Here is a 15,907-nt window from a genome sequence, read left to right on the forward strand (position 1 = left end):
AGTGAAATTTAAGAACCATCCTGTAAAGGAAGCACAATGGATGCACGCTAGAGACTTAAAAGTTTTCCCCACTCTGTTAGCTCCACATTGAGCTAATAGCAATTGAGGTCAATTGCTATCCCACCCCGGGGGTATGATGCCAGGAGGCATATTCCACGGTGGATTCCGTGAGGTTTTACGGTGGATTCCGTAAACTTAGATGACCGGGGCTCATACACAAAGAGGATTCTTTGTGCGAGAAGTTGATGGGGACGCCTGTCCTTTTCGGGCGTTTCATTAATTTAGTGTGTACATGGGTGATTCCATAGCGAGTGATTCCGTAAAATGCATATTAAATTAATAAACGTTTATGAGTTTAGAGTGCGCACTCGCAATAAATTAAGGTTAGGATTTATTTCTAACCAGTTGATTTATTTATGTAGCTGAAGACTGCTAGGTATTCACTTTTGTCGGTTTAATTGTATTATTTTACTAACGATTGTGAATGCTTCAGTTGATGTGTAGAGATAGCAGCAGTGGCGGAGGAAAGCATTGGAGTCTAGCAGGTTTTCGACTTTTGGACTAGATTTTGATAGGCGCCACGCCTATATTTTGTTATGTCTATAGAGACATCGATTATTTATTATTATTTTGTATGCGCTTATGCGCCCGGATATATTATTTCTATTTGGACATTGAGATTGGGCGTGCCAGACACTATGGGCACCGTCCATTAGCTTTATTTTCCTATTTTTGTAGAAAGCAAACTCAAAAGCTAAAAGCTTGTCATATTTTTGTAATTGGGCTATTATTGAGCATGAAGATTGAAAATATACATAAAATACATGCTTTGTGAAGCGGTCACACAAGGCATGGGGGAGATTGAACCCAATTTGTCTCTTGCCTCTTGTCGCGCATGCTTTTACATGGGTTTTTGTGCAAAAAGGTAGAGTACTTTGTTCTTGGGGACCTTCCGGGATTTACCACGTGAGCTATCTGTGACCGATCTGCGCACCATTCTCAACACCCCCTCTCAGGCCCAAAAAGGGAAACAAGAGAAGAGTGAGGTGGAGATGCAATGCTACATGCTGAAGAATGCTCATGCAGCAGGTGCCACTTGGACAATGTCCCTCGTGGGAAAATTGTTCACTTGTCCAAGCACCCTAGTACAAAGATGATGAAAACATACAATGCATAGAAGGAATGTCGGACTTTGTGTGGTACCGAGAACCATAAGGATATGCCCGTACTCAATCTCGAGAGGTGACTCCAAGCTAACCAAGTGACCAAGGCAAGAAGATCTAGAGGACCCCTAAGATCCAAGATTTCCACCGCAAAGGAAACCTGTAGTAAAGAACAGTAGATAAAGTGAACTAGAGAACCTGAAACTCAACCTCAGGAGAGAAGCCACTAGCTTCGTGCATCCATGATGGAAGGAATACGAAGGCCTTGTCACCAAGTCACAGTTGAACCCACGAGGTCCTGATCAAGGTGGTACCTGAAGATCCTGGGTATCAGTAGAAGAGATGACCAGTCGAAGACAGCCACCCCAAGAAAGTAGAGGATGGGTGAAGAACTTCATGTGGAGTAGGTTCCCCCTCAGAGGTGGGAGGTGGAGGGGCCTCCGCTGAAGTCGAAGAAGAAGTAGATACCCCCTCTGAGGGCAAAGAAATAACATTCCCCTCTGAAGTAGATAGGGAATCCAAAAACTCATGGATCACGGACTCTGAAATGTCTGATGATGGAGGAAGTGCCACATGTCGTGCTGAAGAAGGTATCTGGGGTGCCGAAGAGCTCCCACAGGTAGCCTCTCGAACCTGAGTAGTCGAAGGTGGGGAAGGGTGGGGCTCAAAATGAGCAAGAGATGGGCAATAGCCGTCTCTCAGTGGAGCAGACTAGGTAGCCGAAGAAGAGGAAGAAGTAGAGCAGCCACTATCTCTCGAAGCAGCAGACTAACGAGGAGACAGTATCAAACAATCATTGTCTCTCGATGGAGCGGACTGCAGATCCATAGGTTGTGGAAGCCACTATACCTGAAAATAAGTGGAAGAAGACTATCGGAGCAAAGTTCGATGTCGACAATCTTCGGTGGGATGACCGTTCGTGCCGTAGTAGAAACACCCAGTAGACTGGTCATCTATTGGAAAAGAAGCCATGGATACCAACGTGCCTTACTGAAGAAGGAAGAGGTAAAAGAGGTCAGCCTCGAACCATGAACTGCAATGTCCGCCTCAAGGGGTGTGAGGGCAATGCGAAGCACGAACCGCAATGTCCGCCTCAAGGGGTGGGAGGGTAGTTGAAGGGCTGGAAGTGAGCTGCCAATGGGAGGAGGATGGACCAGCAGTAAGAGGTTGCAACCAATAGAAAAACGCAGGTGAGGAGAGAGAAAAACTAAAAACGTAGGCTACAAGAGATAGAAAGACTTAAAATGCAGGAAAAAACCTGAAATCAGCTCCGAACAGTGTGATATAGGCTGAAAACAGGCGCCAGCCTGTTGTAGACAGCAATGGCCAACTTGGACCGCAATGTCCTCCACGTCCAGGGTGTGGGCAGCAAGTTGAAACACATGAAATCTGCAAAAACGAGATTGTTTTCTGAATGGAGAGTGATCAGCAACAGTCGCTTTGCTGTAATCAGCTGCAAACTGCGGGTGGAATGCTAAAAACAAGTGCCAAACTGTAGATGACAGCAAGGGACAGCTGAGACTGCGATGTCCTCCGCGAAAGGGGTGTGGGCAGCAAGCTGAAAACACCTGAAACCTGCAAAAACGAGATTTTGATGTAGCGGAAGAAGAAGAGAAGTGGATGCCGAATCCGCCACTGGTCTTTGCCTTCACTGGAGTGGAGAATCTTTGCCGTTGTTTAAGCAGATCCAACTTTGATACCATATCAAAAGATGACATACCAACAAGACAGTAGGGTTTGTAGGGAGAAACACGGAGTGAACTCGGCAAACATGGAGAAGAGAAGAGGAGAGAGAAGAAACTCTGATGAATGGAATGATGAAGCTCTGAATCATGAAGTGAATGTGATACAAGGGAACAAGGGTGTCATAGCACAAGGAAGATGATGATGACAACCATAAACCACGAACCGCAATGTTTTCCTGAAGGGGTGTGAGGGTAGTGGAGAGGCTAGAGAGAAGAGGTGACGAACTGAATGAATTAGCCGTGAGGAATGAATGAGAGAGTGGCCTATAAATAGGCACAGTCAGTCTAGAATGGCGCCCCTTTTTGGGGTTGCAAACCCTAAACGCAAAACGCAAAAATGCAAAAACACAAACTGCAAGTGAAGGGTAAAGGGTTTCTCAACACTGTCTTCAACTAACCCCCCTTTCCCCCCTCCCCCCCCTCCACCATCAGTCCCTCCTCTTCCTTCTAGGTTACCCCTTGGCATCCCTTCTTTGTCTGCAACTCCTCCCCCTCCTTCCGCTTCTCCCTCAACTTCTCCCCTTCCACCCTTAACGGCTCCTTCATCTACTTCTTCATCATCGAGTATTACTACCCCTTCCTCACCTCCTCAGGTTTCCTCTAGGGTGATTGAGCCGTCAGAGGGGAAGTCTTCTTCATCGGGTGAGGAGAATCTACTTTCCCTTAGTAAGAGGGAGTCCCTTCCACAAATGCACCTTGGTCACCTTATATGTTAATGACCTCATTATCATAGGGAGCAACACACATGAGGTTGATCAAACTCGTCGGTAGATACTGGGCTACAAGTTCAACATGATGGATCTTGGGATCCTACACTTGTTCTTTGGATTGAAGATCTATCAGATGGCATAGGGCATTTTCATTTCCCAGTACAGGTACATCTCCGAGCTTCTTTCGAAGTTTGGTATGGCCAAGTGTCAGCATATTTCATGCCCCATCGACCCCAAGTCCAAGCTTAAGGTAGCAGGAGATTCCCTTAGCAACACCACCCGTTACAGGTGCCTTGTTGGCTCTTTGATCTAGCTGATCCACACTCGGCTAGACATCTCTTTTGTGGTGGCTTTGTTGTCTTCTTTCATGAAGACTCCTACTCAGGCTCACTGGCGAGCCGCTTTGTGCATTCTATGCTATCCACATGGGACTCGATCCTACAGAATCATATATGGAGAGAGGGCCACTCTTTCTAGATGGAGTGACTTCGAATAGGCAAGTGATGTGGATTCGAGACAGTCCACTACAGGTTATGCCTTCTTCCTTGGATCAGAAGCTATCTCTTGGAGCAGTAAGAAGCAACCTACTGTGGCCCTTTCTTCTACAGAGGCTGAGTATCGTGCCCTTTGTTCTACAACTATGAATGCAATTTGGCTCCATCGTTTGTAAGTGGAGATTGGCTATCCACAAACTAAACCTACAGAATTGCAAGTGGACAACCAGAGTGCCCTCGCTCTAGTGAAACCCAGTGTTTCACGCTCACACAAAGCACATCGAGGTTCAATGCCACTATGTTTGAGAGCAAATTGTGGATTCTGAGTTGGCGATAGCCTACTGACCTACTGAGGACAATATAGCAAATCTCTTCACAAAGCCTTTGTCCAAGGTTTCTTTGCTTCATCACATGAGTTTTGTTAGGTCTTCAGACACTCCTAGGATCTGAGAGGGGGTGTTAGCCTACCACTTTAGTGTTACCAGTCTGTCATCTCCTAGTTGTGAGCTCCTGTCAGAGTTTGACGGAGACATGGAAGCTCTAGCATTTTAGTGTGCATTTCTCAAGTTTCTTGAGCATTTTCTACATTTCCCAACTTGTGCCACCCTGTCGATCATTCTGCCTCCCCAAAATTTCGTACCACGTTAGCTGCATTTTTCAGTATTTTTATGGGCTGCTGACTTTAATGCAGTCAACCAGGTGGCAGCTGGTCGGCTAGAATCAGGTTGGCCAGTTTGGCATGATTTCTACTATTTATAGTAGGTGCTTTGGCAGGGGCAGATCATATTTTGCAGGTTGCTCCTCCAACTTTGGGCATACTCCTCTGTCTCTGGTGCTGCTGCTGCTGTCATCATTTCCAGCCTGATCTGGTGCCCTCACTGACACCTCGGGCTACGAGGATCCTTCTGATTGTATTCAGCATTTATTTCAGTCAATGCAGATTTATTTCTTCCTTCATCTTCCTGCTATCTCCTTCTCTTTGAGTTCTTGTTCCTTCTTCCATTGCGCACTCTCATATGGCCTATATACTACATTTGGGGGAGAGATTAATAATTCAAAGTTATTTCTAGGTATCTCCTATAATTCTTTGAAGATTCTTAAGTAACATATTGATCATCTAAGTCTCCTTTTTTAACAATCAACTACACTTGAATAGTCATCTAGATGACAACAACAAAAAGGTCATCCTTCTCAATAGTTTGATGAGAGAAGTAAAATTCAATGAGACTGTTACAACCCTTCAAGTGGCTCAAGAGAAGAATCATGAAGTATGAGAAGATGGTTATCATTCTCTTGGATGATAAATGGTGGAGAAAAAAACTTTTTCGTTTCATGACCTTGTTTCATGAAACGAAACAAAGTATGAAAATATGGAGGAGGTGATTGATCACACAAGGAGGGTTGGAAAAAGTGCTAAGTGTAAAAGAAAAACAGCCCCCATGCTCTTTTTAATAAAGAGAAACCTTTTTTTTTTTCAATTTCATTTCACAAAAAAAATTTCATTTCGCAACCCTATTTCACCAAATGTTTCGCATGTTTCAAGGTTTCGCATTTTGCTAGAACAAAACACATTTTTTGGTTACTATGAGCTAAGGTGAGCATAATGCTCTCTCTCTCTCTCTCTCTCTCTCTCTCACACACACACAAAAACTTAACCCACCTTAGTTCCTCTTCACAAATCATCTTACTATGATATCACAGTATCAAGGCTGATTTTATGGTATCTCCGCAAGAGCATGTAGAAAGTGGTTATAGATTTCCACCAGTACATGTAGCTACAGTAACATCATAGAACAATGTTAAGCCTCCTCTATGAGCATTAATTCATATATAACATGTACTGTTAGACTTTGTCGGTGGTATTTAGCATTTGATTTTATTTTACCGGTTCACTTTTTTGTTTTGCAAAACAAAATTGATCCCCCAAATCGATTCTACCTTGGGATCTGCATAGCCACTATAGGTGGTGCTATACACCCCATAAAAATGCATTCTCAGTCAATTCCCCACCAGGACATGCTCCAAAACAGAAATAAAGAAACAGAACCCTTGCACAAAGGACAATGTCTGAGTAAAAGTATTAAAATAAACTTATGCAGTAAATCTTCTCCTTCAACTGGACAGTGTACATTCGTGAATAAAGTAGAGAAGACCTACAAGTAGTAAGCTGACATTCAACAAGCGCACATTAGTAAAGTTAAATTCACCTCTAGCCCATGGTCCTTCCTGGGCTCATCGTTTTTTGACAAAGCATCCATCTGAAGTTTGACAGAATCCTCTGCTGTGAGCTGCAGAATGTGAAGACAAAAAGCATCCCAAAGTTTCAGCTCCAGACCAAATGTCGTAATACAAACAGAAATAAAAATATGTATGCCTATTTTTGAAACACCTACAAAGCTGTGTGCTAATTATCAGTGTCCTTATCACTGTTTTCAAATGTTTCACCACGGATAACATTCTTGATTCACAGTCTGAAACATGCCTGAATAAATCCCATAAACCGCACACTCAACCTTAACTTATGTTACGGCACCAGTTGCAAATGGCAATAACTTTTCTAGGATAACTCAAATATAGATTCTGATAGCAGGTGAAACTTTGACACCTATAAGACCTTACAAATGATATTAGGCAAAAGTCTCGCAATTGCTAAAACCAGAAATATCAAGGGGTAGACAGAAGGCATGCATCTATCTATTCAGATTATCATGCATGCATGCAAGAAAGAAGAATGTGCTATGTTTTTAGCTTGTGCATGTGTGATTATTTCAAGAAGATAAAAAGTATAGTCAGTAGGAAACCAATATTTCTGAAAAGCAAGCTCAGTTGAGCAACTACTCTCAAAAATACCACATTCTAGTTTGAGATGCAATCACCTAGTCTAGTGGAGCACTCACTGCAGGATGTGGGCCAACAAGAGGTCCAAATGGAGCAGCATCATTCCTTTCTACACTGAAAGACCAGAGACACAAAATAGCAGTCACGATCCATTAGAATTTTTCACTAAACAAATTTCAAGGCAAAAATAGCATCAAACAAGTTGTAGCAATCATCACGAACCATGGTTATGTGGTGACTTCAAATCAGGAATCCGAGTAGAGATAATAAATTATTGTACTGTAAAAGAAATGGGCATCATTACCAAGGTCATTAATCTGGGAAATTCTGGAGGCAGAGGAGATGGTAATAGTTACAAGCGCCTGAAGTTCTACCACTCAGTGCATGCAATACCATCCTCTCACAGGCTCTAGTTAAAGGCCCAAATATCCAACTTAATTTCAAACTGCCAACATAGAACTCTGGGCTACACAGCCAACTACTAGTGCATGTGCCATGCATTCTAAAGCATGAATATAAACATCAGCAAACACAAATATAAAACACCACAAATGGATTATAAACCAGATTGAAACCACTTCAGTAATTGTCTGCTGTAATACAGGGAGAGACGTTAAGACTGCTGATATAATAAAACTAGAATAGGCCTTATAAAATAACTTCCTAGTCAAAATATGACTAGGTGGACTGAGGCAAGCCAAGAAAGATCCTATATGAGTGTGTACTTGGGGATTGCCAGAGGGTTGCAAGCATGGGACATACCATCTGGTTACTGGCATAGGGCACAAGGGTGGTGTAACATGGTATGCAGGTGGTCTGGACCTTGTTCGTGTCTGTCCACCCCACCTTAGACTTCGACTACTTTAGCACATTGCACTCAACCCCTTGCGAACACAAACCATAGGTCCAAAGCATTTTTCAGGTCTATGTATGACCCCAACCGTAACCTGCAACCTTCACTTTGTTGTGCATAAACCTGGCATATTATGTGCAAGCTCGTGGGTTGGACAAACATATTGATGGCATGTCAGTAATTTCTTTTTAGAGAGTTGCATGACTCTTTGGTTTAGATTTGGATGCAATAAAAGATTTTGGATAACTATCCAATATGACAAGTTTTTCTTGCCTCACTTTGTAAGGATTCAGAAATGTGGCAATGGATGAACCACCTCGACACAATCAATGCCTATTTCATGACTCTCACACACGACAAGGGCTTGTGGTTCAAGTTGGGTGCACATTTAACAAACAAGCAAACTATTGAAAGAGCTAGGAATAAGTATGCACGAGCAAAGGGAAAAATCCTGAGAACTTCAGTATATGTGCAGATGCATGTATGCTTCAGATTTGGGTGAGATTTGGGACTGTTTTATTGCTGTTATAGAGGGATTTGCAGGCTGCAAGTGTTGTGATTAGAGTTTGCAAAGGATTTTGCATTAATTCAGGTGCTATCTCTTGCATCTTGAGTATCCGAAAAGAGAATTTTTGTGGACAGATTTGGTTCTCTCTTTTTCTACCGCTGTAGGTGAAGGAGTGCAGGGATTTTATACTGAAAATACAAGGGTTTGGGTGCTTGGCTCAAGGAATACAGTGTTCTTTGGGCTGTTTTGATTCAAGTGTGTCATAGGGATTTACCGGGCCTGTTTCAAGGTCCTACTTGCATTGTCTATGCAGAGATTGATGTATTGCAATCACTAAAAGATTTTGGACTGAAGTGTTTGGGTCTGAGCTATTGTCTCAGAAGTATTATTTGACTGAGCTACGATCTTGGTCACAAGGTTGTAAGTCTAAAAGCAATAGTGAAGTTGTACAGAGACTGGAGCAAAGGTTCTTTCCAAGCATAGTAGCCAAGAGTTTTGGAAATGGCAAGGTAGGAAACAGGCAATCCCTAAAAGATTTTGAACTGAAGTGTTTGGGTCTGAGCTATTGTCTCACAAGTACTATTTAATTGAGTTACTGTCTTGGTCACAAGGTTATAAGTCAAAAAGCGATAGTGAAGTTATACAAAGATCGAAGCAAAGGTTCTTTGCAAATTGCAAGTAACACAAGATACAGTTTGATTTCTCTCTTGCATATTTCTTTTGCCTACAATTTCTTTTGTCTCTCATTTGTCAAATCATATTCTTAGAATGCCAATGGTTTAAAGCCTAACACTTTATCCCCCTCCCCTCTGACAATGTGGCACGATCCTAGGCCATTTTAATGCTTTTCCTAGCAATCATCAACATCTCCTACATATCACACAAAAGCTCAACTACGGATTGCATTTTCACCTACTCAAGCTCTGTGGCAATCGGTGGTTTCAGCTCATAAAGGTACATAAGCATAAACGAGTTATAACTAGTTGCCAAATGCTTAGCATTGTTATAAGCAAACTCAATCTAGGGAAGATAATACTCCCAATTAGATTGCCTACGAGAGACATACACACATAGCATATCCTCCTTGGTTTAATTTATCCTTTCACTTTGTCCATCGGTTTTAAGGTGTTCCAAGAACGACATGGACAATCGAGTTTCCAATTTTTTAATATTTGTCTGCCAAAATTGGCCAATGAATTAAGGATCCTGGTCACTGACTATTTCATCAGGCAAATCATAAAGTCTATAAAGATATTCAATAAAGAGACCAACCAACTCATGTCTTTTCACGATTGTCTTTGTGAGAATAAATTGAGCCATTTTCATCAATCAATCAACCACAATCCAAATTACATTATAATCTCAATTTGTAGAGGGCAACCCACTACAAAATAAAATGCTACTCCACTTTCTATCGGGAATTTGTAAAGGATGCAACATCCCCACTTGTTTGTGTCGTTCAACTTTATGAACCTGACACTGCAGGCACTCATCCATATAAAACTAAACCATAGTTTTAATATGCAACGTAAAAAATAGCGAGCAACCAAAGCCAAGGTTTAGTTTATGCTAAGGTATCCAATGCTCGGCGCATCATGACACTTGAATAAAATTTATTTGTGGATATTCTCATCATTAAGTACACACACTTTGTCTTATTTAAAAAGTAATCCATTATAGAATACTTTTCTACTATCTTTCTCTCAGTAGCCAACCTTCGAGCATTTGAACTGCCAAAGCTTCCTGGGCTACAAGGTCCCTCTTAAACTAGTTGCCAAATCTTATCAAAGTGAAAATCGTTTTAGCAACGCCCCTTTAGATAATGATAGAAATTACTTGTGATTTCAAAGAAGAATAAGGCATTAACTTCGAAAATTCAACTAAGAGCATTGGCAACCAAATTAATTGCATCCTTTCTATAATAAATCTCAAAGTCAAACTCTTGCATAAGCTCCGGCCATCTAACCTTATAGCCACAGAGATCAGGCTCATCACAAAGATACTTTTAAGGAATGGTGGTCTATTCAAATAATAAACTAAACACTGTACAAATAATGATGTCATACTTTAAGCGCATGGATGACTGCCAATAATTCCTTCTCTTGGGTGTTATAACGTGTTTGGGCATCGGTGAGCTTATGGCTCTCAAATGTGATAGGTCGGTCATCTTGATAAAGAACGGTACCTAAAGCATAATCACTAGTATTCATATAAACCTCAAAATGTTTATTTGGATCAATAATTTGCAGGCCGGAGTAGATAAGATGAAGGATATGCTGAAATCTCTCCAATATTATGGCTATTGTCAAGACGACTGCTAGGCAACCAATTGGAGAAGAAAATACAAGACTATCAGTGAAGATCTCTCTGTATAAGTAGCTGCATATAAGAGACTGTAAGCAGACCCTCAAGAGTAAAGAAAACTCAAAAACACGAGTATCTAATGTAGGGCTCATAAAGAGGACTAACCTGCTATAGATGGCTTAAATCCACTGCAGCCTCCATAACGTGGCTGATGGTTGGGAAGTGTCACTTTTTTTTTTTGGGGGGGGGGGGGGGGGGTAACAACTGGAAACACACAATAATGATGAAGATAATGTATTGTACCGGTCCGTGGAGGGTGCAGCAATGGAAATGATGAAGAACAAGTTGTCAGCAGGCTGTGTGGACTCAAAACGCAGTAATATGGAGTGCCTAGAGCTCATGGCAATGTGAAAAAAACCTCCAAAATGAAATCACCTGCTTTTTAGGTATCACGATCAGCTGAACAAAACCACAAATTGAGATATCTACCAAGGTAGGGGAGTAGACAGTAGTGGTAGAGGGCTGAGGCTAAAGTTGTGTCAAGGGAATGATGAAAAATGAAAGAAAGAGAGAATTGTGGAGCGAAGATACAAAGAACAAGTTGTCAGGTTGTGTGGACTCAAAAGGCAGCAATTCGGAGTGCCTAGAGCTGATGGCAATGTGACAAAAACCTCCAAAATGAAATCACTTGCTTTTTAGGCATCACGATCAGCTGAACAAAACCACAAATTGAGATATCTGCCAAGGTAGGGGTGTGGACAGTAGTGGTAGAGGGCTGAGGCTAAAGGTGGGACAGGGGAATGATGAAAAATGAAAAAAAGAGAGAATTGTGGAGTGAAGATGCATGAATACCGATGCCCAATTTATAGGCACATGAATAACTACAAACCTACTAAAATAGAGGGGTCAAAGGCATGGGCACGTATCTCAAAGAATTTATTATAAGACCATCCCACTCAAGACTCTTATCTTTAGGCAAGTGCAACAAAACTTCATCACCTGGTCCTGTGATATGCTGCAAGCACTGCTCTGTCCGACTCTAAACTAAGTCGACCTACAGACTTTGGACCTCACTGCTTGAGTTGAAAGTGCCTAGACAGTCCACCTGGTCTACAATATGCAAAATGGCTGTGCCTGCACAACAGCTCCCCACTGCGTGTCTCTTGCTCATAGCCTGCCACCTGTTCGCAGCCTCTCTCTCGCTGACTGGCTGCATCTGCACATGGCCTGGTCATACCCGCCCCCTGGATCAGATTGAACCCCCTAAACGCCTAGTTCAGCATGTGCCGTCTGCTCCACAGATTTCACCGCACTGAATCTCTTTTTTTTTTCGCCATACTCTCTCTCTCTCTCTGTGTGCGCCATGGCATTGCCAGCCATGTGCACAAGTGCACTACATTCTCCCCCATTAGAACTATTCCCCAACTACGTTGGACCCCCACATGAGTGCGACCAACCTCTTTGAAGATTGCCACTAGTCTCTAGCGCATGGAAAGTGGTAGATGAACTTCACATTGTTACCTTCACTCTAGAAATATCCTTGTTTTCAAGCTAGAAACTTCATCCATGTGACATACGACAAAGAATCCTCCGAAACACCAACTAGAAACCGCCCAAGTGGCAAACCGCCTCTCCATCCTACTAAGGTCCACTCCAAAGAGATACCTACAACTCTAAACAAGAGAATCCCACCTCCAAGGCACATACTTGGTCATCCTGTTGACACTCCTTCGTGGCTGACACAACCAAGACCATTCTACATCTATCCCTGCAAATATCATAATCCATGTGAGCAAGCCGATTACCACCCAAGATATCCATCCCAAGGGCAATCTTTCTCAAACCGCCTTTGAGAGGTCGGCCGCCTATGTGACAACACCAAGTGGCAACGGCATCATCAATGGCTCACCTTTCCTCGGTGAGCTTCCTGTGAGAAGCACAAGCCCTGTCATCAAGCTTTGAAGAGTTGGAGTGCAGAGCTAGCGTGCTCCTGTGTCTCACGAGTCGCGTTAACCAAGTGATCGGATTCCTGCACCACGAGAAAAAGAAACGGAAGACCAATATGAGTGAAAGCGAATGAGACAGAACTTCTTCAAAATACTTAGTCTGAGATGGTGCGACCACCTGTAGCCGAGTGCCGAGTCTGGGAAATGCGCCATGATTACGGCCATGGCCATGGCTGAAGCTGCTGTTTCGAGGGTTGGCAACCCGGACGTTGGACGAACGAACACACATTCAGAGATAGAAAAGAGTTCTCAGAAAACAACCCCAAAAATTTTGTATTTTTTCGATTAGCAGGGTCACTAAAGTGAGTGATGGGAGGTCAAGAGTTCGAAACTTGGGACTGACAGCGTCTCTGCGGTGCCTTAGGCTAACCACACACCAAGCCACACCCCTTCCCTAATCTCATAAATACAGGGGCGCAATGACATGTGTTCAAAAAAATTAGCTCCCCAATTTTTGGGCCGCAAACATATTTGGATGGGCAAATAGCACCTGCCCAAGTGAGATCCGCACTCACGCCACATAAGACAATGAATATCCTCAATGAAAAAGTAAACACATTTAGTGGTGTTTGAGCTCTCTCCACCTCTCTCACACCTAATAGGCTTAACCACTAGGCCGCCATCATCTTTTTGAAAATACCTAGCCATGTTAGTCTCTAATGAACTTGCACCCAATTTGTTAGTTCTTTCAACTGGGCACGCAAGACTAGCAGTGTGTAACCACCCTTACCCTTAAGTATGCAAAGATCGGGATGAAGACTAAGCACAAATAATTCAAACCGGTCACATTTGTAAAAAAGAACAAGGTCATTAAAACCACGAACGCCTGCCCTCGTGCCTGGATTATTGAAGATGCTTTATTAGCATTGCTTGTTAACACATATGCTATTGTAGTAGCATTGTGACAATGTGATTTTCTTTGAAATTTTGCCTTTAGTTAACTTGAGTTAAGTAGTCTACTCTTTAGGAAAGAAAGCTAATGGCAAAAGGGTAATGCTCTTGTGCACCTCATGCACCCTTGTTCAACTCTAGTAGATTTTTGTAATTTAAGTGAGATTGTTAGACTTATTTGTAGTGTTTCCACATTTATGTCACCCACCATGTAATGAAACTCCTATGTCAACACAAAATTGGATATATGTTTACTTTGAAGAGTCTATATTGTTAGCATTACCCCTCAAGGCATTTGCATTACAATGTTGTGGTGGCACAGTGAATCTTCGTTGAAAGATTTATTGCATTTAACAATACTTTTAGCAAAGTTGAATTTTTCCTTATTAGGAGCTTTCTTTTGTGAAAAAATACTAACAAAAGAACAATACTCCTATGCATACTCATGCACACTAGTTTTATAAGAGTATACATCCTAGTTTTATAAGTTAAATTTTCATCATCAAGGATGAAGTGTTGAAAGATTAATCCATGTGTTTCAACTTTATGGTCTGTGTTAAGGAGGTGGAAGCTTAATCCATGTATTTCAAATTTTCGAATAAGTAATAGCTCAACACATTTGATTGCATGTGTCTTGTACAGGGTCTACTCGTACATGTTCCATGTGGTGGATGATTAGCCCTGGATCTTTGGAGGTGGAATGCATAAGAAATAAAAGTATGTTACATTGGACACAATTCAAGTTTCTTCTATGTAGAGAATAGTTGCTTCCATCAATCAATTACAAGCAACTATACCTTATGTGTGTGGTAGTTGCTCGTATTCAAAGTCATAAGAAGTCTCTTATTTTTGAAGAGGAGGGGATTTTGGGTGCAAGAATACTTGAAGCACTTGTGCATATTCAAACAATTTCATGGAGACCATCTATATCTACATTTATGTTTCACTTTTAATAGTTCAAGCAAGCATAGTGCAAACAAGGCTATGGATTATGTGTTTTAAGTTGAAGGCCAAGATCGACATTGTAAGGCCTTGTGTTGTATGGATTGTTCATGTAGTGGCTAGTTGCAAAGGGGGATGGGTGCACAAAATGATATTGTTATTTCAACCCAATTGGAATTGTAATGGGATGGATATCCATCCCAACTGAATAGCTGACGTGACATTCGTCCATCAGTTCCATTCATCACAAAACAATTAAGTATGTTCCAAGATAGATTGAATAACCATTACCATCTTCTGTGTTGCAAAGAGATTGGGAACTAGTAGATGGTTTAAAGTGTTTCAATGTCTTGATTGTCTTGCTCTATTGTTTCTCTTTATATATTCCCATCTAAAACTTTGTCCTCCTTATGATGTGCCAAAAACCAATTTGTTAGTTTGGTTGTGGGCCTTGTTTCCTTGGAGTACATGCTCACTTAAGGCTTTCATGCATTTTCTATTTAGTATGTGAATGAAATGGAGCTCGGTTTGTTGCATCACTATAGAGAGCTCATAGCATCTTACATTATCTTGTCAAAACTTATGGTCATGAGTTTGCTTAATGCATTTAAAGTCCATGTGTCTTTTGATAGGGCATATATCCCCATGGAATATCACATCAACATTGGCAAAAGGATCATTATGTTTCTACTTTATTTGCCAAAGGCAACTATCAATAAGCTTCTTTAGACTTTTCTTGTGCATTGAGAGCATGTCTAGCTTCTCTCATGACAAAGTTATTTTAGAATGGAGAATGAGTGGAATATCCAACGTTGAGTGAGCAATGGTTCCCCCTATATTATAGGCAACCTTGCTATCTATCCATCACTAAAGCTAGTGGCAACTCCTAATGTGAGAGCATTCTCTTTGACAAATCTTGATGGACCGAGCATTATAGATGCCGCTTTGAGGCCTGGTTTTCTGGGCATATTCTGGTGCTTCCTTGGGCTTTTCATTTTCAGCGATCCTACTTGGGGCCTGCTCAAAGTAGTTCTGAAGATTTTAGAGGAAGGGCTCTAAGTGAGTTTTGCAAGTTTGGGATATGCTTCATGTATCTGTGAAAGGTTTAATAGAAAGAAATATTGTAAATTCTTTTCTGCGAGACCAGTAATCCCTAAAAGAAGAATAATAATAATATGATGAAGAAGGAGAAGGAGAAGGGTCACTCCTTACACCAATACTATGACATTGGAGACTGCAATGGTGATGGCATTGACATTGCGCACAACAATGGCCGACATGACAAAGTCAATAATGAACTTGATGTTGATTCAGAAGCTAACTAAATGTCATCAATCATCATCATCAATATCTATGAGGAACATGAGTAGACTCACTACAAGAAAAGAGAGGTATAGCGACAGCGGGTAGCGACGCAGGAATAGCGGTGTCGTTATTTGCATCGCTATTTGCG

General features: G+C 41.7%; 1 protein-coding gene across 1 annotated transcript in view; it reads right to left on the bottom strand.

Annotated features, from left to right (window-relative positions):
• The window catches only part of LOC148021890 (uncharacterized), a 40,228-nt gene extending 27,332 nt beyond the window's left edge, over window positions 1–12,896 (bottom strand). Inside the window, exons 1-4 of the mRNA XM_087697407.1 lie at window positions 12,740–12,896; window positions 12,525–12,644; window positions 7,010–7,064; window positions 6,320–6,400 (exon numbers count right to left, since the gene is read on the bottom strand). Of these exons, the coding sequence (XP_087553533.1) occupies window positions 6,320–6,400; window positions 7,010–7,064; window positions 12,525–12,644; window positions 12,740–12,792 (309 nt within the window). The 5' untranslated portion in view covers window positions 12,793–12,896. The remainder of the gene's footprint in view (window positions 1–6,319; window positions 6,401–7,009; window positions 7,065–12,524; window positions 12,645–12,739) is intronic.
• Window positions 12,897–15,907: the final 3,011 nt, after the last annotated feature.

This window comes from Lygodium microphyllum, chromosome 17, assembly GCF_053477565.2.
Source record: "Lygodium microphyllum isolate KBCC chromosome 17, Lygodium_microphyllum_v1.1.10, whole genome shotgun sequence".
Taxonomy (NCBI): Eukaryota; Viridiplantae; Streptophyta; class Polypodiopsida; order Schizaeales; family Lygodiaceae; genus Lygodium; species Lygodium microphyllum.